At 36.5% G+C, this 27,736-nt stretch overlaps 1 protein-coding gene across 1 annotated transcript; it reads left to right on the top strand.

The window, feature by feature from the left end:
* Positions 1-412: 412 nt before the first annotated feature.
* Positions 413-26,390, top strand: LOC139145629 (uncharacterized). The gene is made up of 8 exons (XM_070716902.1): positions 413-565; positions 2,203-2,383; positions 18,309-18,546; positions 19,470-19,575; positions 20,236-20,520; positions 21,082-21,304; positions 21,998-22,440; positions 23,468-26,390. The coding sequence occupies exons 2-8, from the start codon at positions 2,322-2,324 to the stop codon at positions 24,055-24,057; spliced, it is 1,947 nt and encodes a 648-aa protein (XP_070573003.1). The 5' UTR covers positions 413-565; positions 2,203-2,321; the 3' UTR covers positions 24,058-26,390.
* The last annotated feature ends 1,346 nt before the right edge of the window (positions 26,391-27,736 follow it).

Here is a 27,736-nt window from a genome sequence, read left to right as displayed (position 1 = left end):
TGGAATCAGTGACAGTAACTGAACCGTCGAGATTAAGAATCGACTTCGCTAGCTTTTTGCATCACGCAAACATCCTCATCCTTCGCGTAATTATTTTGGCGGACATAGAAAAAAAGTGAGCCAGCAGAGCTCGGAGCTCTCAGAATATTTGCAGTGCAGTGGTTCAACCACGGACTCCGGAGCTCGAGAGTCGGTACTATAGTTGATTGATAGGCCTAACCTCCCCACGTATGCTTGTCCTCCAACAATGGATTCGCCTTTGCGTCATGCGTCCCAGCATACACAAGTACAGAGCAGACTACGTATGCAGACCACAGAGCGCCGGGTATCCACGGCCGACCAAAGTGTAAACAAATCCCCGCTGTATGATTGGCTGTCAAATATAATTATACAAATAACAACACATTGTGCGCGCCGTCACCTGGCTGGTTGAGCCTGCAACTGGTAGCACGATCGAAGGGGATCGAAGTGGACGCCACTTTTAGCCAAAGTGATCAGCGTGGATTGCTGTACGTTTTGGGGTTTTGTTGAAGTGATATCTGCACCATGAGCAGTCTGATGTGAGGTAAGTTGTGAAGCTGAAAGTTTCGTCAAAGTTTTTTCTGAAGGCGACATTCATTCAGTCTGCTCTGTGGTGCAGTGTATCGACCTGAGCTGAGAGACCAGCACAACGCTTTGCACATCACCATAGAGGCCCGGTCGACACTCGAGTCATGTCACTCCATAAAATCAGAATTTGTAACATGCCAATCCATAATCCCTCATAGCCTGTTACACTCTGTTAGGAGGCAAAGTGTGTGTAAGTTTAATTTAGTTCGTTAGCTCGTTGTAACATCAAAATTCAGCTTAAAACTACACGTGAGTTCAGAGTATTAGTGTGTGGATCATTCACTTCCGATAGCCATTGCATAAGATGGCTGATGGCGTCTCGGTTACGCCGCACCGTTCTGCCAAAACACGATGCGAACCTCAGTATGTTTACAGATATTTACGCACTCAGTCAGCTCAGTGTTTTTTAGTCCAGCCGACAAACTCTTTTCAGTGACATCACGGTCACATTTTTACGTCGCGACATTATATCGGTTGTGACTTTTGTTGTTCTCAACTCGGGGATACTGTAACTTGTAACATGGAGGTAGTAAGTAGCTGTGCAAATGACATGTGAAGTTCGCACTGATGGACGTGCAAAAATAGGAATTCCCCCAAATCATGTATCTGAACTATCTTGTAACCTACCACTCTACATGGAAATCATTAGAGGATAGAAAAGGGCAGTCTTTGAGATAGCTCCGTGGCACGACACTTGACTAAGATTCCCCGCCCCCGTCCAGCACGGATGCGTCGACATTTGTCAGCACTAATCCCTTGTCACTCCTTAGCCGTGTAATCCGCAAATAATCCGCGTGTACCGTTAAGTACAGGCCATCAATTCTATAGATAAATAGATGATATTAAACTCTTGTACCATAACTTTGTTTGGTCGTACTCTGAAATCATCCTTCTTACTTAGTCACCTTACACATTCCCAAGAAATTAGCTCTATAATTTCTTTGTACATTGTACTTATGTAAAAGAACTTAAATGTTTTTTTTTCTTTCTGAAGATTCTCTGCATTCACATCCTTTTCAAATCCTAGAATTTCTCGCCAGTAGCTGCAAGTTTATGTTTTTTCACTATTGTGGTTTTTAATGTTAAGTACTAGTTTCTTCTTCTGTTCCCCGACACACATTGATAAATTATTGCCGTAGATGAATTATTTAATGAATGAAGCAGCCTGATTCGCTGTGAAATGTTAGTCTTTTTTCATTTTGACAATTTTGGTCTGTAAGCTTATCTTGACATTGGTTACTGTTGCTTTTTCAATTGTTGTATAGCTGTAACCAAAATAGCTGTGACTCATTAAAATATTTAGCATTGTACCATATCAAAATGCCACCCATTAATATTGATATGCAGATATTTACTATGATAGATATGAGTTGATCAATTAATTAATTTTTTTCAAAGTGAGTGAAGCGTTAAAACACAAACACTGTTGATTCTTTGAGAGAAAATTGAATTGAAAGCCTTGTAGAAAGTGTACATACATCCACGTACGTACATCATGATTGGCTTGTTGGTTGTGCTTCACTGCCCATCATTGTTAGGGCCTTGTGTACAACAATGAGAGCACAGCGACAGCGTTAGGTTCTTCCTCCACAGGTCATGATCCCAAGAAAAAGGGACTAAGTCTCCTTGAGAAAAACCCTGTCTAGTGGGCCGACAGTAATCATCACTCAGCCGTGAATATAACTGTGTGTGCGTCAGAGTAACAGCGAAACATGCCTGCAGCAAACCGCACGGCCAGTCGAAACCCGGCAGTGCCAGGCACATCAAAATTAAAGTGAGTATTATTGTTATCGTTTTATTGATTGCGTTTTCATCCGACTGTGCTGCAAAACAAATAGTAAATGAAGTGATCACTTGTAGGCATTGCAATAATTTATAAAATTGTTACAGAGATATGTCCAGAAATAAAGATTTATAGTGTCATGTCAGTTCTTAACCTTTGAGTGCCATAATCAATATTTTTTCCTGCAAAATTTTGATCAAAAACTGTAGCCAATAAAAATTGATGTCAATTTGGTCCAAAATTATCAAAACATCACAGAAAAAATCATGTTGCAATAAATTTGATGGGGGAAAAAATTACAGCACTCAAATAGTATGGTAAGTTTTATTATTTTACTCTGAAATGAAAGAAATATTTTTACAAGTACATTTATCTAGTAGAGGACTTGTTGTTACACGTGAAACCATGAAATGGAAAACCAGAAAAAAAATGGCAAGTCTAAGTATTTTTAAACATTTTGTAGGCAGTTTTTTGTACAACTATCAATAAAATGTGATGACATAGTATAGACAACAGGTGGCAGGGGGAAGTGCTGCCGTTATTAGACACTGTCATGGTTATCTGTATGCTTCAAGTGTGAGATTGTTGATCATTCTTTGAACATACAACACTGATCAGAACTCTACAGAGTTAAGTTTTCTATAAGCCTTCAGTGTATAGAAGTTCTTGTTCTGATGACATGTCTTGTAAAAAGTGTTATTGTACTGTACTGCCTATACAGATTATTTGCACGTACCATGCTTATTGAACGTCTTCATGTAGATACACATACATGTATATGCTAGCAATTGCCGAACAATAATCGTAGCCCCAGTTTTGGTAACTGGCCAAAATATTTGCCAGACATCAGGACTGGTAACTTTCAAAACTTGCCTGTCCTGCCAGAAAGTTGCCTGTCCTGAATTTTTGACAAATCCATTCATTTAACAAACACAAAACCATTATGTACTTCAAACTGTAAACAACTTTATTTTCAACATGAGTATTAACAGTGATCTTACAAACAAAATGTTCTGAATTCCACTGTTTCAAATGAATTCTAATCCGGACTTGAATACAAAATTTCTACAATAACAATGCTGATAACACTCTGATTAATTAATTAGTTAATTCAAACACACTTTGCCCATATCGCTCAAACAGTCAAAAGGTTTCACGATAGCGGATTTAACAACGGGGAAACATTTTCTTTTAATTTGTCTCCATTTTTTGCCACTTTATCGTATAAACCAAGATGCAATCTGTCATCGAATTGGTACTACAATCAACCAAACTGAAAAGATTGCTGAGCAATACAGAAAACATCATCTGGCAAAGAAAATCAAAAACTGAGAGAGCTGCCATATAAGTAAGCAAAGTTGGCGGCATGAATTAAATAAACCAATACTCTCCTCAGACCAAACCGATTTCAAAGGCCGTTTACAGCAAATATTGTTAACGAAACCATGAAACCTGGGAATGGCTAAACACAGAGAAACAAGATTTATTTCTCGAAGCAGCCCTTCACAACATGCTTTTCAAACACCGGAAAGCAGGCACCAATATAGACCCGAAATATATTACAAAGTCCACGAAAAATTGACACAAAACTAAAAGTTCGGATAATCGATTTAAATGCCTAAAACAAACTAATCGTTGACAGATTAGTACAACATTCACTGTTAACATAACGAGCACTACCAACGCTCAAAATATGCCCTAAAACAAAAATCCTTATAAGCGTCATGTTAATTATAATATCAGGTGCAGCCAAAGGAGCTATTCATCGTAAAAGCTATTCCAGGAGCAATATTTGAGGGCAGGGGAAATTATAATTTTGCTTGGGCAGGGGACATATTTTTAGGTGGCAGGGGAGCAAATTTTAGTTTTTTTGTTGGGCAGGGCAGATATCGGTTGGTTGTCCCGGGAACAGGGCTTTGCGAAAAACGCGGAGAGGGGGAGCTACTTTTAAAACGGGTCAGGGGAATCTGGGAAGTTGAGCCATGGTGTTGTCAGGGGAAATTTTTTCACAGGGCAGGGGAAAATCGACAGGCTTTTTCATCACAGGGTAGGGTAGCTCCATGTCTGCAGGGGAAATGGAATGACCAAATTTTGGGGGGATTTTTTGCAGGGCAGGGGAAATCGGCAAGTTTTTCCCCCACAGGGCAGGGGAGCTTTAAAAATTGACAGTGGGGGGAAACAGGCAAAAATAAGTGGGGAGAGGGTAAAATGAAGTTTGGGTGCGGGAGGGCAAGTCGAAAAGTTTTCAGTGGGAGGGCAAATTATGAACAGCTAATTAATTACCCTCATGACTTACATGTAAAATTAGTCAGTTTACATTACTCGTCATGCACAATATATCTTGTCATAGTAAAGACCCCTTTAAAAGTGCATTGTTCGTTGGCTGCACCTGTAATATGACACCACACACCGGATCGCTCACTATAGAGTCAGTCAATAGTGGCTAACTCTCTCAATAATGAATCTGGCTTCTCAGCCTCAAGGACGAAGGTGACTTCATCACACAACCAAGCGGATGGGATACAAAACATGAGAGCGACTGATGAAGGAACCCCATTTTGGTTCTGAAACCACCGTTAAGACGAATCACTCAATCAACAAACCGGTTTACCGGGGACCCAAATCACATGACTAGGGTCAAAGCACTATTGATTCACCGGTGTCTCGCCATGTATTCCACAGAAAATAAATGCGATGATCCTTACCTCTTATTCACCATATTGTAATACTAAGCAATCTTGGCAGAGCCGATGTGTGGAGTTGCCCTCATTTTCCTTTATATCCTTTATATCTTTATATCTTTCCTTTATATCTTTATATTTATAGCACTGGCTGATATCGCGCAAATCTCGCTTAGTGTGAGATTTACTAGTATGAGCAACTTCCTGTTTACCCGTGTTTACATGTCTCGCTTGCATTGCGTTCCGGCGTCACACAGTTGCACAGTTTCAGTAGCATAAGCGCGTCGAAGTCGGACGTATTGGTATACTACATTTCGTTTATTTTACACAACATCTAGAAGCAGCTGATGGATGAGATTACTGGGTATGCCGTATGGGCTACTATCGAGAGCCCGACACACGGACGTGGAAGTACAATTTTCCTCCCGTCCGACTGAAAAGTTACCCGTCTCGGACGGGAGGATGGGCGGTAGTTTCCAACGCTGGTAGCCCTATTCTTTTTTTCAAGACACAGGCTGTGGGAGTTTTAGGGCTAGAGCTTCCACACAGGGATGTCTCTAACTGAGAAGATCTCAGGGGTTGAGGACATGGGTTCTTATGAAAGTTTCACAACAAAGTATCCACATTATTCAAGCCTTAAACTTTTATATATCCCACTCATAACATTAAACCCATTACACAATATGGCCAAGGATTTGAAGGGTTAAAAGATCAATTAGAAGTTTACTGCAGATTTCAAATCAGCAAAGCAGTAAAACCATTTGATCATAAAGATACCATACATGTACAACTGATTTCAATTGCTGTGTCAGATATCGTTATCTAATGTACACAATGTTAAAAAATGTGAACTTACCCATAGCACAGGTAATGAGGTGTCAACAGATCATATCATAACTTATGTACACATTGCTCTCGGATTGAGTTGTTTGGTGGCTTAAAAAATTGTCCAAAAACAAAAGAAACTAAAATGGTGGTAGACAAATGTAAGGTGCCAGTACATGTAGCCTGGATTCTAGGATATAGTGAGTGCTTTGAGTGAGTGCTTTTCCCTACAAAATTTGAGTGCAACATTTTATCAATTTTATGAATTTCTTGATAATTTTAGACTTAATTGACATAAAATTTCATTGGTTACATTTTTATCAAAATTTTGGCGAAAATCTGAAAAAAAATTTACTGGGATACAATTTTATAAAGGTGACAAAATTGACTTTGGCGCTCAAAGGGTTAACAAAGATGAAACTATGAACTTTAAGCTCTCAATCTCTCTATGCATATGAAGTTAAAGGGACAAAGTTGGCCTTTTTTTCATGAATTTTGTTTGATACGAGATACTAATTAAATTGTTTGATATGTTGAAAGATAATGAATGGGTGACCGTGCATACAGTATATTCGACATGTATATTCGACCCTGGTTTTTTTTGACAAATTAAATGAAACCATCGTGAAAATGAATCAATGGTCATGATAATTAATTCATTTTCGCGATGGTTTCATGTATCGTGTCTCAAACCTGGGTCAAATACACGCATGGTCACCCATTCATTCAGTATCTTTCAACATGTTCAACAATATAAATAGTAATATTATTGATCAAAATTCATGAAAAAATGGCCAACTTTGTCCCTTAAAAGGGACTAATTTTTACTCTGATGGTATGCTTTACTCTATGGCAGACCATGGTAAATGCTGTTTCTAATACAGTGCATATTGTATGCATACTCTGAATGATAACCAAACCAAGGTAAAAAGGATTTTAGTCTTCGAGATTATGCCTGAAATAATAAATTTTAATCAAAAGTGTGTATTTTTATCAATAATTTACACACATGCTTGTGCGCTGAATGTACCGTGCCAGTGTATACATGTTGGCTTGGAATTTGGACTGCTGACACATATCGAAGTTGTTAAATAGATTACAATGTTGCATTCGTCTATCTATCCATCTAGTTATCAATCTACCGGTACATGTAGCCACTGGTCTGTATTTATTTATTTGTTTGTTTGTTTATTTTGTTGCATTAAGACAATGATTTGCTTATATGCTTCTTTTCAAGTGGACAATTACAAGTCATAATACCATGATACTGTTCTATAGATAACTTGTCTCTTTGTAGTAAATTTCTGTTTGCAATGAAACTTAAAAGGCAGGGAGTACTGCTTCCTTGAGTGAAACAATTCAAAAGTTATTTCACAACATCATTGTGTACTTGATCATGAAAATTGAAAAAAAAGACTGAAGATTAAGGAAAATTGCACATTCTTGAAAGGATATTGTCTTGACATTTATCTGTAATCAAATATTTCACTGGCCTCTGAGACTAGGGCCGGATAAGAAACCAAGTATTTCCCAACTACAGTTGTGATAGGTGTAGGCCATTACTTCGCAGAGTGCAGTGTCATTGACCTGGTACACACATACATCAGTTATTGATGACTTTTTAATGGCCTGGCTAAATGACATAAAAATTACCTTTTAATGTCAACAGTAAACACTGCCTGAACCGCTCTAACAAAAGCTAATATGTACAGGTAAATGCCATAAATGAATTCATTTCCTGGCTCTGTGTTCACTTAACAGGATTCCTCTTCCTTTAAAGTGTTCTTATTTTAGTTTTTTTTTTAAATCGATTTGAACATTTATTTAAACTTGGACAGAATCTACATAGTATTTACATAAAACATGTAATTAGGAAATAGTCTAAAATCCGTTGACTAATGTCAGTGACAGTAATTATAATGCGAAGTAAATATAATTAATTTGATCACTTTTAATGCTGATATTAACCCTTTGGGTACCAAAGTAAATTTTTGCTGCCGTTATGAAATATAACCCAGGAAATTTTTTCCAGGTAAAAACATATTTTTCAGATTTTTCCAGAAATTTTGATCAAAAATTGTACATTATGAAAATGTTATCCATTTGGTCCAGAATAATCAAATGAATTCCATAAAAACTCATAAAAATTGGTAAGATGTTGCCGTAAAATTTTGGTGAGAAAATTGCAGTACTTGAGGGTTAAGTAGGGTTTCTTGTTTACTTTTGAGTTTTGTGTTGTTCTCTCTCTCTCTAAGGATTAGTTTTCAATTACCTCACTGAAATAAATTGGAAGTAAGCCCAATAAATTATGACACGTGTAATTGATAAACTTGCACAGCAAAACAGTGCATATATAGACTAGTGTTTTTGCTGAGCTTGGGGAATATTGGTAAATGATTTTGGAACCCCAGTACCATTTCTACTGTCCCCTAATCTAACTGCAAGGGGAACCAGGTAAAATTACCTGGATTAACAGTCATGCAGCTCTCGTAACACTGGCCGATGTAATGAAACTGGTAAACTGCAAGGGCCATTTGATGAGATCTATCATCTACATGTAACTCATGCCCATCAGTAGAAACTAAATAATTTCAGTGTGGGAAATATCAAAAAAATTTAGACCTTGGATAGTTAATATTTATGAACATGTGGAGGAAAAGGTCTGTCTTTGTGAAGAGGATTATTCCTAGTGATGTATTGAATGTTCTACATTTAATATGCATTCTTTCACGCGTCCAAAATTATATATCAACTGTATTAGGTTATGGAGCTTAATTAATTACTAGAGTGGTTGTGTTTTGTGAAGATGCCCCAAATGATGCATTGTGTCAAGCTGTCAGCTTTGAAATAAAACAGTATTTATGGTATCCTTGCTTGTAATATTGTGGAAACACAAATTATTGTGCATGTAGTCCTGCACTGATGAAGTATTGATGTTAGCATTTCATCATTTGTGCCGTGAAAAGAATATTTTGTCCAATGGGTAATATTCTCAATATTTAGCACACATTTACTGTACATTTGAGTGTCAATGCTTTAGAAGAAAAAAACTGAATGGAGAGAAACATTAACAAGTATGTTATGATTTGACTCATGTTCCCTGTAAACAGGTCCACAATCACCATTGATAAGAATGGGTTTAACCAAACTGTGATGGTGAAAGGGTTATCAATGTCTATTGTAAAGCAGTGTAATATTTTCATAAATTCATGCAATGGTATTTATATGTGTATGTACGTTGTATTGTCAACACTTTCTACATGAGCAAAACAAGAGAACACACTCCATATAAGGTAGATATGTAAATGAGCAGATGATTTTTACCTGAGTTGTTATTTCATTTTTGTACATGTAATGAAATACTGTGGGTAATGTGTGATTGTTTGACGTAATCTTTGGTTCACTAAGATGAATCTGAAAATATGAAAAACTCAAGGTGAAAAACAGTACAAACTTTTATTTTAACATTTCAGACAGCAACATGCACTGTACGAAATATTTCCAGACTGTTTATGGCCAATGAACAGATGACTTTGCCTCAAACAATGTGGAACTTCTTTCCAATTTGAATCACAATTTCATCAAAAATTTAGCAAACTTTTAGCTGCATTGTTGTAATTGTGAAGGATAATTTAGAACAAAAGGAATACTTATAGGCAGTGACAATGGAACTCCCAGGTCAAGAATTTCATATACTTTTTTCTTCTTTTTAATAGAGATTTGGTTGATTCAATATAAATAAATCACTAATGAAGTTTTTTTTAATCCTTTGTTGTGCAAAGAATACCTGAGGGTTTTTGTTATGGACAAAGTGTCTATAACTGAGGTTTTCAGGCATAACACTCAGCAGGATTTGTTGTTCTCGTTGTTAATCTCTGAGAAAGTCATTTTACTGTACTTATACATATCAGTTCATCTGGAACCTTAGCGACATATGCCATGCATGTACACATGTTGCTAGGCCAGTGTCCAGTGCCTGTACACAAATGTATGTCAATGGTCACAGTGCGTAGTTGAGACAGTAAAGATATGCAGCTTACAGTTAATGGCAGAAAATACATGAATAAAACATCTGTCTTCCATCACCGTCCCTCCACAAATGGACCGTGCTTCCATTTAGCAGTTTACACCAGTGTTACTAGTAACAATTTTGCACATGTGAAATTCAGTGGTTACCTGTAAATTTCTTAATATAATGAAACATTTTCATCGTACACAGTATTAAAATGCTCAGTAGAATTATAAAACCATTCTCAAGAACTGCTTCTTCCAATTTTCTGATTTTGAATTTTTGTGTGAAAATGCACAAAAATCAACCGACATTGCGTATTTTGATGCTTTTTCTCATATTGCTTGATGTGGTATAATGTTTGACTTGATACACCTGCAACCATTCAATATTCTATCTGTTTGCACACCGGTACATGTACAGTATATCCTATTTAGATTTAACAGGTCTTTGTTTTCTGTTGAACATCAGTTCAATTGAAACAATGTGTGTTCCACCTAATCTCATTAGAACCATGTCCTCCTCACCAGTGATTGTCTTCTTGTCTAATTACATAATGAATGTATTTGCCAGTATCAGTAACGTTCGATGAGTTTTTAGCTGCCTTTGTTTATAAAGGCACAAGCTCTGCATTTTTTTCAATTACTTTCATGACTTTAGTTTGAAACAAAAAGTATTTTATGTTACTGTGCTTACCTTGTGATGGTGTATAACGATTGGTTGCTGCACTCATGTGGTAATGGGAATAGTGTATTTGGTGTATATAAAAAATCTTTTCATAGATATTTGCATGATATTTTTGAGCTGTAAATACACCAAGAGAGCTGAGCTTGTGCCTTTAATGTTAGCTACACTTTCTTGTTCTGTCCCCCAAAGAATGTTGAGAAAGTCAATGTTCATCTTGTCGACTCATCCTGTACATGTGTGCTGACTGCATTGTTATTGTTGACAAGTGAATTCCAGTCCGGACTAGCATTCAAATGTAAACAATAACAGTGCTTTCCACGCTGTGTTGACAAGCAAAAGACAGGTAGTGTTTCAACACATTTAAGAATAGAACAAGACTGTGCAATTGACACAGTATACAAAACAAAAATTGTGAAAAAAAATCATCAAATGTTGTCAGCTACTGGTTCTGTAAACACAGTGGTTGGCAAGGATTGTGTTTCATTGTAAACAATACCTAATATTGGTGTCTATGTATACTTGTGTGCTAGAAGTAACCATCCAATTTCATAAAATTACCTACAAAATTAATTTATTGGTCCATGGAATATTATTTGCTCATCACTTTGGTGTTCCCACCAAGTAAATTTGAGGAAAGATATTTTTCTTTCTGTCTGCAGTTCTAGTATAATTTGAGTCTCCATCAGCATTCAATGGACTGACTGATACTCTTTGCCTCATTTTTCGACAAATATTGTACTTTATTTTAGAAATAAAATTGGAAATAATAATAATAATAATAATAATAATAATAATAATAATAATGCAAAGTCGTGAAAGAAAATCTTGACCCTCCGTTTTACAGATGAATGTTGACTTGCTCTCATCAAATACATATACATATACTATAGGCTGGAAGAAGGAGAATTTCAAAGCATAAAGTTTTCGTTCTAGGTTTGTTAGGAAACGCTTACTTTTTTGTTGGGTGAGCAGAAAGCACTGAAAATGATATACATATAATTGAAAATTTATCAAATTCTTCTGATCAAGGTTGTGAAAATTAGAGAGAGTTGCACATGTACTGAGTGGTTGTTTTTGTCTGCGGGGAAATTAAAGCGTAGGAAAAGTTGAGATCTTTGAAAACCGAAATTACAAGTCGAAGAAAGCTGAGATGAAAGGATGTCGTGTGAATTTGGTGACATTAAAATCTCCTTGAGCAAACATCATCTCTATAGGGACAAAGGGTTGGCTTAGTCATGTCGCGTAGCAGCAGTACAACAGACTTCATGCATTCTTCCATTGTTGGCCAAGTCAGACAATGTGTCCTCGCACAATGACGGACCTTGTACAGACTACACAGAAAGCGTTGCAGTATACCTTTGCTGGGCAACAATAGTGGCGAACACCTCTCAGTCCGTCGGTCAGCTCATAAAACTGCCAGTTGGATGGTAACCCACCAATGTGACTTCATCATAAAACGTAACCCTGAAAGATCGTAGTGATTTTCAGTGGCACAGTCCAGCTGCCACAGTGAGATGTAATCGTAGCCCATTCAGTTTTTGTATTCAGATGGGTGTTCACAAGTCAACAACCTCCACTTAGATCAATATTGAGTTTGTCTATATGTGTACAACAGATAAAAGCTACTTCCCAGTACTTTTGCCTTTTTACCTGAAAAACACTTGTAAGGCTCTCCAGAGGTGACACCCGCCCTTAGCAACCAGACCTCCATTGGTATTTTGTTTGATTGACTTGAAAATGATTCACTGTATTTGTAAATATACCAGATCGGAAATTAAGTTAGGTGTACGTAAAAGAGTAATTTGAAATAAGTAATTTGTTTTGTCATAAAAAATGTCTATTGATATGTCTATTGACTGTGGTCTAGATGAATTTCATAAATGTTCAAGGTTAATAAATAATTTCCTCACTAGATTCCAAGGAAATCACTCAACACTTATTTATGGTGTCAGAGTTGACTAGAGTAGCTGTCAAGTGGTATGAAGGCCATTGTTAGCAAGGAATGTGAATTCAAGAATTTATGAAAATCTTTAAAGGTGTCATTTTAGGTATTTTTCCAATGGAGGATTGCTGGGTTGTCATATAATCAAATGTTAAAGTGCAGGGATAGTATGACTCAACACAATTCATGCACATACTATCTTGATCGTAAGATTCTTGTCTTTTCATCTAACTTAAAAGTGTATAGTTACAGCATATCTGTATGGTTTCAGGGTTTTCCTTTCCACAAGGGGATTTTTAGGGGTGGGCCACCCCTCTATTTTTTTGGAGCTGTCTATTCATATGTTAATAACTGTACAAAAGAATACATTTTCACAACAAAGGGATATGCAAAATATGCATTGTTATGTAAATTTGCCATCTATCTGTTTTTTCCAAGCTGTGGAGAACATTGATATGGTTGTGTTTCTAGGGCTTTCTTATTTTACTGACACAATCAAGATGGAAAACAGCTGGCATGCTTTGTCCATGTTTAATGTTCATTTGGAATGACAGCCACCTTTTTTTTCTTTTTTACCTGTTTGGAGGAAAAGTTGACATATTACGTCATGGCGCTCAAAATTGTGAGGAAATGTTGAATACATCTTTAAGTTAAGCTCAAGTAAGCACAATAATTATCGTACACTTTCAGTAAAAGACTAGCATTAGCAATTTGATCTGAAAGGTGAGGGACCCAGGCATGAAATTACATCACAAAGCACTAATTTCATGCTTTTAAGAATGTCTATATGATTTTCGTCAACCTGATTTTTGTCAGAACCTATACACGGTTGAAATGCAGTGAATGCTGTAGCTTTAGAGAGTCTACTGTTGCATTTTGCTGCGTTGTTGTAAAAGGGTTTTTTGTTGTGTTGGTTGAAAACATCGCCAGAGGTATTCACCGTTTAGTGACTTCAAAAAATTCAATCCTGTTTGACCTTTTTTCTGCGTTGGTTCAAAGCAATTCTAACAAATCATCTTTCTGGGTGATCCTTCTCAGGTAATTCTCCACTTCTTGTTGCCACGGGAACATTGTTTATGTACAAATGGGAACAACCAACATATATATAGATGTATGATGCTGGCATACAAGGGTACGTGTGAACTCTCAACAGGTAGAATACATGTATGTTGTATTTTTCAACAAGCATACCCGGGTACTTGTGTGTTGTTTGAACACAACAGAACAACAAAATTGAAAAAATAATACACAGGAGGACAATTATGTTTGGACAGAATTATTCACCTGGACAGATTTTGAAAATCTTACACTTGTAAATCTTTTCTGTGTAGAATATCTAGAACTCATCTTGAAGCTTACAGAGAAAATATAAGTTGTTAATATCTTGACTTTATAAAAAATTGTGTTCAATTCATGTATATCACATGATATGATTGAGCAAAACTTAAAAAAATTACAACCTGGTGTAAAAAGATCTTTCATATGTAGGAAGAAAATCAAACATGTCATAATATAATATTAATATTGTTAGCATCAATGTACCGGTATTCCAGGTTAAAGGTGGCTCAGGTCCAAACAAACAGTAATATCAAAGGAGTGTAGCACCATTGCATGAATACGGTATTTTTAGCTCCCATAGCCATATGTATATATGGCAATGGAAGCTATTCTTATAGGCTAGGAAAATGTATGTATGTCTGTATGTCTGTATGTCTGTCCGTCAACATCAAAAACTCCAAAACCGCTGCACATTTCATCTTGATATTTGGTGTGTACATGGATGATGGGCTGTAGATGAGATTTTGTTCAAATGAAGTTGTCATTGCCAAAAATATGCAAATTAGTGCCAAAAAAGGCGTTTTTGGTAAAAAATCTCCTTCTTCATAACCGCTGGTCAGACAGCTTTGATATTTGGTATACAGGTCCCTAGGGATAACCCAACTTGGATTTGTTCAAATTGTGATGAAATATGCAAATCTGTATTTTTAAGGAATTTTTTTGTCATTTTTGGTCAAAAATTTATTTCATCAAAACCGCTCGTCTGACAGCTTTGATATTTGGTATACAGGTCCCTAGGGATAGCCCAACTTGGATTTGTTCAAATTGTAATGAAATAAGCCAATCTGTATTTTTAAGGAATTTTTTTGTCATTTTTGGTCAAAAATTTATTTCATCAAAACCGCTCGTCTGACAGCTTTGATATTTGGTATACAGGTCTCTAGGGATAGCCCAACTTGGATTTGTTCAAATTGTGATGAAATAAGCAAATCTGTATTTTAAGGAATTTTTTTGTCATTTTGGTCAAAAATTTATTTCATCAAAACCGCTCGTCTGACAGCTTTGATATTTGGTATACAGGTTCCTACAGATAAACTAAATATGATATACAGAATATATGATGAAATCTGCAATTTTGTATTTTTGGTGCAATTTTTGCCATTTTTGGTCAAAAAATGTGTTTCTCAAAAACTACTTGTCTGATGCCTTTGATATTTGGTATACAGGTTCCTGGGGGTTCTCTTAGTGTGATATAGTGAAATTTTATGAAATCTTCAATTTTTGTATTTTGGGTCAGTTTTTGCCGTTTTTGGTCAAAATATTTGTTTCTCAAAAGTTACTCATGTGATAGCTTTGATATTTGGTACACATTTTTATACATAATTATGATGAAATCATCAATTTGTATTTTTGCGGCAAATTTTGCCATTTTAGGTCAGGCCATCCTGAAATGAGCTATCAAAGATCTCAACCTTCTTCATCAATACATATGTCACAAAACGTTGCTCTCTTCATAACACATCAGAGCTCTGTCGACCATTGGGTCGTTTGTTAGCTCCCATAGCCATATGTATATATGTTTACAAGTTTACATTTTATTGAAAATCTCAATAGCCACTGAGCAGATTAGATGAAAAATTAGCATGTAAGTACTTTGGGCTGACCTGAAATGATTGTGCACATCTTGGGTCAGTATCTTGGACTTGCTATTTTTCATGAATTTTTTTGTAATTTTCTCCCATTTTTTGTCAAAAAATCTTCTTCTCTGAAACCACAAGTCTGATTGATTTGAAACTTGGTATGGAAGTGCATAGGAGTGACCTTTCTCAAATCGGGGCAAATCGTGGTGAAATTTGCATATTTGCATTTTTGGCTATTTTTTTCATTTTGATCAAAAATTTTTTTTAACTCTGAAACCACACGTCCGATTGAGTTGAAACTTAGTGTAGAGGTTTTTACGGGTGACGTCAGTAAGATTTGATCAAATTCTGGTGAAATTTGTATAATTTTATTTTATTGGGGGAATTGTTTCTATTTGTGATAAAAAAATCTTTTAGCTTGATTTTAGCTTGTTTTGATAACTATATGGGAGCGACCAGTGACATTGTCACTATTTTTACTGTTGAGTGTTGATGTTGTAGGGTGACAAGCATAGTTGTGTAAACCTGTGCCAGGAACCCAAATGCAAATATGGTGTTTACAAGTAAATGCTCTGAAAAAAGTGAAAGCTACTGTATTGCCTTCTTTCGAGTATATATTCATGTTAACGATTAGTTGTCGTAGATGTTTTGATGCCGCATGTACTAGTCCAACAACATAGTTAAAGCATTTTATTGTACTATTACATACAGAGCCAAATTACTAGTTTTAAGGAAGAATGCCTCTTTGGGACAGATATTCGGACTCTCAAACTTTCATGATATTCTTTGGTCTACTGCTTGTTGGGGGTTATTTTGAAGTTTATGGAGTAAAGTTTTAACTGCCTAATTTTGTTAAAATGAGGAATTTCACTTTTCTCCATAGTACACATAGGGATGGCAGCCATTTTGAACTTCAAACATCGGTAATTCTTGTGGTTTCTCTGATACCAAAATTTGCATGGTCACCCCCATTTTGGGTTCTTGATTTTGAAAAACAATGGTTGCAAGTGTGCTTGAGAAAAAATTGAGCAAAAGTCTTTCATTTTCGAGGTGACGTGAACTACCTTAACAGAACCATTTCTCCAAATGACAAGTATTGCCTGATAGGCAAATATACACTGTATGTACATAGATATCATATCGATCATTGTAATAGCAACTTATCCTTGGTTGCCTCTGCATTCCAAAAGGTAGCATCATCATGCATGCGGCTAGGTCATGTGACACCTGTCAGTCTTTGAACAAACTGTCACCTTGCAAACTGACTTGAGCCAAAGGGTACATACCCCCCCCCCCCCCATCCCATTGTCATTTGATCTACATGTAATTGTCACATTTCAAAGGGTGTGGCTACTGACACAAGCACTGCAGGTTAATTAATATCAAGCTCATGATAAAGCAGTCAGTAATGGGTCAATATTTACAGTAACCCTCACTTACTGGTGTGCAAATGACCAGCCAAATTTACTGAAAGTGAACTGAAAAAATTCTGTGACTCATATTTGAAAAATACAGCTCAGCGACCCATAAAATGTGTAATAGGGTGAAACCAATGCACTCTCTATCCCTTCCTCCTCAAATCCTACAACAAATTGCCAAAACAAAAAAAAGATCTCATAAAAATGTAAATATTCTCAGGTTGAAGAAAGCTGAACACATATCACAAACATCCCTGAGTATACTATGCATGTGTATGTAAATTGCATGTAATGAAATTAGAGAAATGGTTATGGCAATTAAGATGATATGGACATATTAAAATGAAATTTCAGCTGACATCATCAAGCACATAGGAGTTTTATTTATTGCATTTGTGACTGTAATTGAGGTAGTTGGGTTCATTGTTCCATGAGAATTCGTAAGCATCAAAACAGTCTTACTGTTTGTCAAGAAGATTAATGCAATGGTGTTGCAAATACTGCATTGCATTTGAAATGACTCTAGGTTCCACATGACAGGAAATGACACAGGGTGTGCTCATTTCACATCCACAGTGTTCGTTGGTCTCTATGGTGATGGTACCAATGAAATCCATTGTCTGCTGTTAGTGTTTGATCACAGGGATAACACATGGACTGATACCATTTTGATATCATTTTGTCTGATGATATTTAAATTGTAGCCTTATATATGATTGATTGTGTACGGTGTATGATTAAAATACGTACAGGTCACCAGTGCAGCCATACATGGATATCACAACAAAGTCAAAGTGTGTTTTGGTGCAGTGTAGCAAATATGAAGTGTTTACATTGCTCCATAAGTGAAAATATTAACTTATTTTCATAAGTGAAAGTATTAATTTAGTCAACAATTCTGAGTGAAGGCTTTACAGATCTGGCAGTTTGCCATGATATGAAATTTAAAAGGGGAAGAGATGTCTTTTACACATTTCTGATTGCTTTGTTTGTTTACAGTAACTTGCTCCTTCAAATAAAAGTTTTATGTTTTATCTAATGCTTTGCTCAAGAAAACATCAAAATATTTATTCTCTTTTGTTAAAGAGAAGAGTTAATTATGCATGTTTTTGGATTAAGAAATGAAGTTACCTTAGATTTACTGATATTTAAGGTTCAAAGCAACCAACAGAATCCATGTTACCGATAATGCTATTTTGGGATATATTTAAGTAAAAATCCAAATATTCTGCACCAGGTTTACAAGTAAAAGTATTCACAGAAAGAGTGAACCAATAGACTTTCAAGATTTTTACGGTCTGTACAATGTATATCTGCAGTTGCAGTACATTTCTACATATACGTAACCTTTTCCGAAGGTTGAAGGTAATGATGCCATTATAGTATTAAGTGTGATAGTCTTACATGTTTGTGCATTTGTCTAATTTCTTTTCCAGGAAATCGAAACCTGGTAATAAGAACAAGGAAAGATCAGCGGCAGCCGGGAAGGCGTCGTCGACAGATGACATGTCCACCTGTAGTTCTAGAAGCAGCCGCAGTGAATCGTCTGGCATAACAGCAAGCAGCGTCACATCAAGTTCTACGAGATCATCTCGCAGTGTATCTTCCACCAGCACTGTCAGCAGTTTCAGCACCCAAGGAAGTCAAAAATTAACAAGGAGAAGACAAGCAAAGGTACAATATGTTTATTCTTTAAAGGGCCAGTAATTCTAGCTTTTATGATTTCTTTATTATCTTCATTTCATTTGTCAATTTTGAGTTCTTATTCTACTCCCAAAAGCATGTTTAAACATCCACTCTTTAGCTTATCCACACGGTTTATATTTGTAAAATACATGGTTATTGTATAATTTGAATTCTGGTCCTGACGAGAATTCACTTGTCTAAAATAATAATGCAATTATACATGTACAGGCTGAGTTGAAAAGCCCAAAATTGTGTATCTCATCATGCTTTAGAGCGTAGAACAAGAAATATGGTTGATATCTAACAGCAGAAATCAAATAGTGACAAAATTGTCAAAAGTCGTTATTGGCTCTTTAATGATAGCGAATCAAATATAGTGGATACTATGACTTGGTATTCTTGATATTTTAAACTTTCACATGTAATTTGATGATATTTTCTATATATCTTGTTCTTCAATGCCCAGTCTTAATTTCACTAGATTTTATATTCTTTGACCTCTGCAAATACAGAAATTCTACTTTTTTATATAAATTTGCCTGTTATGCGCACATAAAGTGTGTTTTTGTCTGCGATCATTTCTCAGACTCAATTCTAGCTCAAGTTAATTTTGACAAAATGTTTACTCAGATTATGGATAAATGTGCGTCGTTATGCTCTGTGTCTTTGGTTTCTGTCAAGTCAACCAACAAAGCAAATGCCACAGTTGAGTTGACCTGTATAAAATAATGTCACACATATCACAAACCATTCACATTGACAGACTTTGTTGAGCAGTTGACATGTATGACAGTAAATGCCTTGACAATAGGAACACCCCCGTATGACCTCTGATACAAAAGATGTTGTGATAACTTCGATGAATTCAGTCCATCATGTGTTGTTCATTTCTGTTCTATTACCACTTCTAGCCAAACAAACTAGGGGGCGGTGGTGTTGTTCGTGTTCCAGATGGACAGGGGGAAAGGCCGCATTCTTGCCCTCCTCATGCAACAAGAAGGAAAAAGAAAACACCAGGTATTTATCATGATAAAATGCAAACACCCACCCACGTTAAAGGGACTATAACTTTTGATTATTTTTTCACTCTTTTTTTTTTTGAACACCAACTAGCGTTTCGTATTCTACTTTCCAAAGTACGTTTGGATACACACATGTGCATGTAGTTTTCTGCATGACAACTCATCCTCTACATGTTGAAACTGCATAGTTATTGTGGCAAGTGAGTTCTGGTCCAGAATAGAAATCAAATGTCAAACATAACAGTGCATTTTACACATGTAAACACTGTTTGGACAAGCTAAATACCATAAGAGGAAATTCAGCAATGCTTTGGGAAGTAAAAAAAGATTTCGCAATTGATATACCAAAGAAATTGTGAAAAAATTGTAAAAAGTTAACTAGCTAATTTATGTGAGCCTATTTTATGTAACAAAAGATTTAAAATAGCTCATATGGCATGTTGATTGTAGCACTTAGATCAGAATATGTATGCAAAAGTCTTATATCTTCTGATTTTTGGTTTGTTATGTAGCTAAGAGTTCAGAGCAGAATGCTAACAGTTAATGCACAAGTGGGACAATGGCAAAGTTTGAAGAAAATTGTTACCGGTATATTATGTTTATAAGAATTGATTAAGAGACAGTTACAGATTAAGTTGATCATTGTCTATTTCAGATGGTTCACAAACAGCCAGGGAGTTTCTAGAGTCAGAAGAAGGTGCCTACATTCCTCCGGAATATTTCAAAACCAACCTGTGGTATACGCCTTATAGGAAGCCATTCAGACGAGTCAATTACTGCCCAGATGCTTTCAGCGATAGCTATCAGTTACAACACCCTGACTTGAACAAGGGGCAGAAGCTTTACTTGTGGCACACGGCGGCCATCTACAGCATGTCTAACATGAAGAAACTGCAGCAGAAAAATTATGAGAGTGTGCTGTTGAGACAGCAAGCTTATGGTGAGATTCAGACAGACCAGTAGAGGAGATAAGCAAAAGGGAACTATAGAGGGTGGATTGCATGGAGGGAGGTAATGGGAGGGAGTAAAGAAGATATGGGGAGGGATGGCAAATGGTAGTTCAGTGATGAACCATATGGAAAGACAGGGGATTAGCAACACAGATATTGTGCACTAAATTTTGCCAGGACATCAGAGTGCAGGAATAAAGAATGAATGTGTGTGTGTGTGTGTGTGTGTGTGTGTGTGTGTTTGTGTGTGTGTGCATGCGTGTGTGCGCATGTACATTTGCACAGTATCAAGGCCAATTAGCGTATGGCTCTTACTGGCAATGAATTCTCTGTGAAAAACTGCTTTGCTTGGTGAAACGTTGAATTGACACTGTAACTCTTAAGAATTCAGTGGTTTGTCTCGGTTTATTTCAGCTTGCAACTTCTGATATCTGTATCATTCACCATGTCATTGTTTGCTGAATATTTCATTACACTAGTAAAGCTTAAAATACTTTTGTGTTCAAGTCATTTAGTTCCGATCAACAAACAATAATTTCTGCATCTTTCAGGCTTCCATGACCCAAATTTGTACAAGAAGTACATGAAGTACTTCAACAGCACACGGAAACGACAGTTTGAGGCAGATCCCACGGTGTGGAGGGAACCTCCGAAGACCCCAGTCACACTGAGACAGAGAGACTGGGCCTTGACCCGTGCCTTCAGTAGCGCTTCATATCCTTATCATCACCCTATGGACCATGAAGACGGTGTTGATGACCAGAAAAATGACACGTAAGAAGGATGACCATTAAGTTTGTTTTTCCTTTTGACAATATTTTTGTACAAGTCAGGAATATTACCAGTATAAGGTTATACACAAAATGCCGGATTCATGTCCAAGTATATCATGCAACGGAGTTACTGTGCAAGACACATAGCAGCAAGGATAATACCAAAGGATATAGTGTACGAGGACACAAATCCTGATATTTTGTGAATAACTTTACTATAATACATATTTTTAGTCACATTTACCAGAAAACAGTCAAAATTATAGCTTTTTGAGAATGCTTGTCGTTCACTGCATTGCACAATTGTGAGCGGACCGGGAACACATTAAGTGTGACTGCTTAGCTGATAGAACAAAACTTCAATCTGTACAGCTCAGTGCACATGGTAGAAATTGTAGTTAAGCAGCATAATTTCATTGAAATTCACGTTTTGGACCGGCCATTATTCAATGCATGACGTATGCAATGTTCAGATGTGTATATTTTTTAAGAAATGCAAAATTTTCTCTTGTTTTTCCCTGTGATGCCATGTAAGTGTTATGAGGTCAAAGTCAACTAGCATTCAATGACACCTACAGTTATTGTACTCTATGTCAAAGTTAATGGACTCAGTCTCCTCGTATCCTGAAACTTACTGTGTGACAAACTCCATAGATTAAAGACACAGGTGTATAATAATTCTTTTTACTTGCAGTGGAAGGAGTACAGAAAGTAGTGATAGCACCCCTAGGCCTCCAACAAAGCGGGATAATAGACCAAAGTCCTCTAAAGGGCGGACTAGAGGTATGCCACAGGAGAAAAGATCAGAACCATCTCCAAGGAGGGCCTCAATCAGCAGCAACGGCAGCAGCTCAAGCAGCGACAGCAGTTCTGGTAGCAGCATAGTGGCCACACACGTGGAGACCAGAAGAAGTTCCAGTGAAAAGAGTCGCTCACCCCGTGCGGCAGAGAGCACGGATACCGATGACAAGTACACGGGAAGCGATGACCAAAGCAAAGACCAGGGGACACCGAGAGACAGCAGTCAGCAAGCAACGACTGATGAGACAGAAACGGAACCTCAGAGTGAAGATGGCGGGAAAGTTTCCAAACCCTGGAGTAACATCATTGAAATGTCTGATACAGATGATCCGCAAGGTCAGAGTGTGTAAATACAAACCAGTCGTGTATGAACTCCTTAATAAGCTGCATGTTTTCACTTTCAAATTATTTAAGACTTTCGACGTTAATTAAAAAGTGAATGCCTAATCTGAACTACTAATACGGTCACCAAAGGTCATTGACCTTAAAGGAAGTGAGAACTCAAATTCATATTCACACCAGTGTGTCACTCTCTACGTGAAAGGTAACATAATGCATGATCATCCTCCTCCTCCTCCTCCTCCTCAACATCATCATCATCATCATCATCATCATCATCATCATCATCTTGAAGATGTACCCCCTCATCAGCAAGTTCAGCAATACACATACTCTGCATGATCTTGAATGCTGTCTCCAACTCCTCCATCATCCAGTGAACAGCACCATCATCAGATAACCTTCATCCAACATCTTCACCATTACGTGTATACATACATCTGTGACTGGAGCAATGGTACATTAGTAACTTTTGCATGACCACCAATGTTGTAAGACAGTCATCGGTGTATCTCCCATCTGAAAGTTAACCCGGTCATGAGATCATCATCAATGACATTGTCATGTGCATCTTTTCATCGTCATGAGACATCATCCTCTTCGCGTTTTGTGATCATCTATAACTTCAACAACATTTCATGATAATCAATGTGTGCATGAAGTCTTGGACTCTAGCTCTGCCAGAAGCTCCTCAATCCACAAAATTCAGGAGTTCCTCGTACTAAACTCCATTAGAAACATAACCGTGTCATCATTGCCAATTAATGGGATTAAACCTCAGTCTTCCTTCATTGAACTCATCATCATCATTGTTGACATCTTCACATGCTAGCACCATCAAAATCTCAAGACACTCCTGTACTGATACCAGAATAATAGACCCTAGAACTAACAGAGTGTTTCTCATCAATAGTTCCTCTGCTGCAATGTGAGATGAAGGCTTGATCAAGTTACAAGCTTTTAAAAAGATTGCATGAAGTGATGTCAATACTAACAGAAACGCAAACTTCTTGATACATTGCAGTATCAGAGGAGAAAAGTGATGCGGGTGCAAACAAACAGTCAACCTCTGATGACAGTGGAAGTACCAAAGAGGGAGTTTGGGGCAGTGTTCAGGATGAGGTGACTACCGGGGATCAAGAGGAGTCTTCGAATTCAAAGACCAAAACTGACAGCAGCACTGAAGATGAGGCTAGAGTAACTGGTAAAGAAGATATCGCAGACGAAGCGTGTGACGATGCGGAAGACAAGTTACTTCAGGCAGGAGACGATAAAATGGACTCAGAGAAACACAATGATGATGCAGTTGACGACACAGCATCATCAGCTGAAAAAGAGCCGGTCGAATCTCAAGACAAACTCGAAGATACTGTCGATTCAGAAAATAAGGGGGACAGAACTTCAGATTCTCAGGAAAATACTGAAGAAACTTCTTTGAATTCACCAGAGAAGCTTGAAGAAACTGCAGCTTCACAAGATGAGAACCAGGAAGTCTCGTATTCGCAAGACGAGTTTGAAGAAGTTTCAGATTCTGAAGACAAGGGCGATGCTAGTGTTGGAAAACTGTCAGAAACAACAGATAGTGTCAAAGACTCTGAAGATAAAACCCAGTGAGAGGATGAGACAGAATTTTACCGTCCAAAGACATTCTAAGATGAAATTTGTACTGATACAGACGATAACAAGCCTCCACAGGAGTTCAAAGACAACAGTGCAGATTCATAAAATAATACATATCTAAAAATTTATAAATAAATTTTGCGATCCCAAAATTCAGTGACCACTGAGAGTAAAAAAAATCACAGTGCATTTAATTTGATATTTTTGAAATGAAAAAGAATTTCATAGACTTGTGACTCTGCTCAGAAAATTATATACAGTTTCTTTGTCATGTTTGTGCAGACAAATTTTCTAAACTGACTGTGAATAATTTTAACTTCAATGCCTTTTAATATCAGTATTTCAAGAGGATACTGCTAATGTGACAAAAACTTTCATTTCTCCATTTTTTTTGGATAAACGAGAATTATTTTTCACGGGAAAAGTCAAGTAAAGAGTTTTTTAAACAGAAACATTTTAAAAGACGAGCAGTGGTAATGTTTGGCGTAGGCATTCACTTGACCTGAAATTTATACTTGATGTAAAAAGAGGTATAGATTTGTTTTCTACTTTTGAGTAAAATTGCAAATTATATTTTGGACATATGAATTTTTGAGGATGTAGTATTCTGCAGATTTGAAGGGTATGCAACTGGCAATCTGTAAGCTGTGGATTTTCAACAAATTTTGCAAAGACCAGGAATTGTTGTCAGACATGACTGTATTATGATGTTGTAACTGTCAAAGGTTGTAAATATAAAGCTTTTAATAAGAATTTTACAAAGAAAAAGACAGTTTTGTAAATCTAACTCCTCTGATTTCATTCAGTTATCATGAGTATCGCCAGAGTGTTATATCACATTTGTGTAAACCAGAAACTTAAAGTCGATTTCAGCAAAAGTTCTATTTATATGACCAATGGTATAGATCCCTGTACAACTAATTAGGATCCACTTTGTCGGAGAGCCTTGGATATGAATAGGATGAAACACCTGTGTGGGACTTCACATCGAAATGTTTCCATGGTAACATGCGTAATGAGCTAATTACCGAGGATGAGTCAAGATGATTGCTATTCGTTTCTGTTTGTGTGGGCAGCTAATTCAATATCTAAATCATAGGGTGTGTTTGATATCTAATTTTACTTTTATATCATAAGTTGTTTATCATCTTTTTAAGAAAAAAATTCATGAAACCTAAATTTTATGTGCATGATTGTGTTCCATGTCGTGGTGATCATGTTACCAGGAATTTTTTTTCAAGTCTGAAATATTTGCTTTTTCCTTTGTTTGTTTTGATTGCTAAGCTATAATTATGTCAATATTGAAAATTTTCATTTCCTGTCATGGAAAATATAAATTTCATATGATAAATGGGGATGTATCAGCTTTCTAATGGGACCATTTGTATAATGATGCTGGCACATGAAGAGTCCACAATCAGACAGTAGATATATGCTGAGTGTATCTTTCAATGATATGGGAGCTAGAGATAAACGCTGTGTTCGTGACAGAAATTACGTGGTGTGTTTCTCTTATCCCTGAGCTCTTCTTGTGTAATGAATTTACAGAAAATTGAATTGAAGCAAATTGAATGTTTGGACATGTCATGCTTGAAAAAACCAAATATTGAATTTTATGATAACATACTATGAAGCTACACTGCGAAAATTTCTGTCAAAGAAATAGTGGCAAAAACTTAATGTTTCAATTAATTTTGAATAATAATTGAATTTAAGCATTAGTTTCATTTCCATTGAGCATGGCACCAATTGCTGTCAATTTCCATCATTTTTATAAGTTATTTATGTAAACAAGTGCCTTTAGGTGTGGTTTCTTGTCCGCTGTATGCCAACCATCGATGTGTCATTTAATGCAACATTGAGATTGAGAATGCTTAACCAGATACAAGTGCAAATTTGAAATATTGCTTTCCAAATAACACCCGTCTATATCCGTTCACGTTTTCCATTTAACCTTTTCAAATTGTGATATGACTTAAAGTGTTCATGTTTACCCATGCAAATTAAGTACACAGTTCACAGCGTTGTTATTGTGTGACTGGCTCATTGACTTGCATTGGCTGTCAATCTCCCAGGTCCCTTGTGATGGATTATGGGATTGAGAACATTAATACAGTGCTTGTCACTATTTGAAACATATCATGTAAAAGAAAATTTCTGAACCTTAAATTGTTTGAACATTTATTGGAAAACATTTCCATGTTCAGACCTACTGCAGTCCTTGTGTATTCTGAGATAATGCCTCTATGTAATAAGTGAACTTTTCAAAACAAATTTTTACAAGCTGTTAATAATTCCTCTAATAAACTTCACACAAACAACAATAACTATCTGTTCATTTTGTATTCCATTACCTTACTCAGGTAAGTGTTTGTATTGCACAGATGCTGTGCTGATATTGTCTAGTCAGTATTATACTTAACTATCGTTATATTATTAATTAATTATACCTGCATATTAATAATGAAAATACAGTGATCTGATGTGTCAAGAGGTAAAAACAACATTAAAAAATACCGCAATTATACGGTGTCGCTCAAATTTGATCAGAATTGGTACATACCAGTATGGGTACCAAAGATCAACAATAAATGTTGTTTCTATCTGTTCAGTGCAGGAAAATTCTACGTTGGTTTTATGAAAATGATTTCTACACAGTACAACTAGAAAGATTTGCGCATTTTTGACACTGACGTGTTCATTTGAACAAGGTCGCATCTCAACCCCTGCATCTACCTGTACATCAAATACTGAGATGGTAGCTTTGGCGGTATGGGAGCCTTTGTGTGTGACGGACATACATCCGCACATACATACACCCACAGACATACAGACGCCACCGACTCATACTGGTATAAGCTCTTTTTGGTATTTATATAAATACCAAATATGAGCTAAAAAGTTCTCAATGAGAGAAAATCTGTTCTGTTATTGTTTTATAAAAGAATTTCAATACACTTACTGATAATAGCAATAAACCATCTCAGCAACAGGTATTTATATCATACTAGTATTATTGATGGTGAAATACAGCGATCTGATTGGTCGAGACGCAAAAAGAACCGTGGTATATTGGCGATATACCACGGCTGGCATACGCGCGAGCTCTTGGCTTGAGCAAAACTCTGTTTATGACGTTCAACGCCGGAATTTCAATATACTGTCATGATATAATAGCAATAAAGCACACCCAGCGATGGTATACCACTCGATTTTGACCAGTTCACTTCATGTATGCACTCGCTATCACTTGTGCATATATGTCATGAACTGGTCAAAATTTCGTGGTATGCCATCCCTGGGTGTGCTTTATTGCTTAAACTTATCCCAACAGCTTTGTCTCACACGGAAGGTATAGTGCTTATTAGGATTGTAGATAACTGTCATCAAAGAGAAATATGCATATGACATTGCCCGCTGCATGAAGAAAGCCAGACAATTGTTACCTTTTGTCTCCATTTAACACCAATCATGATATTGCCATTTTTGTTTCGAAATCAGTACAATTCTTGTCATCCTTGTAACATACAATAATTTTAAGTCTTGTAAAAGAACTCTGAACAAAATATTATTTTTTGAATGTAAGTCAGATTTAAACTCGTACCATATGCATGATGAGATGTTGAATTTTTCTGATACTACTTATACTCCTGAAACATACACATGCACATAA

Source organism: Ptychodera flava, chromosome 12 (genome assembly GCF_041260155.1).
Source record: "Ptychodera flava strain L36383 chromosome 12, AS_Pfla_20210202, whole genome shotgun sequence".
NCBI classification, from domain to species: domain Eukaryota; kingdom Metazoa; phylum Hemichordata; class Enteropneusta; family Ptychoderidae; genus Ptychodera; species Ptychodera flava.
The sequence above is the reverse complement of the archived record's forward strand: the minus strand, read 5'-3'. Positions and strand labels throughout refer to the sequence as shown.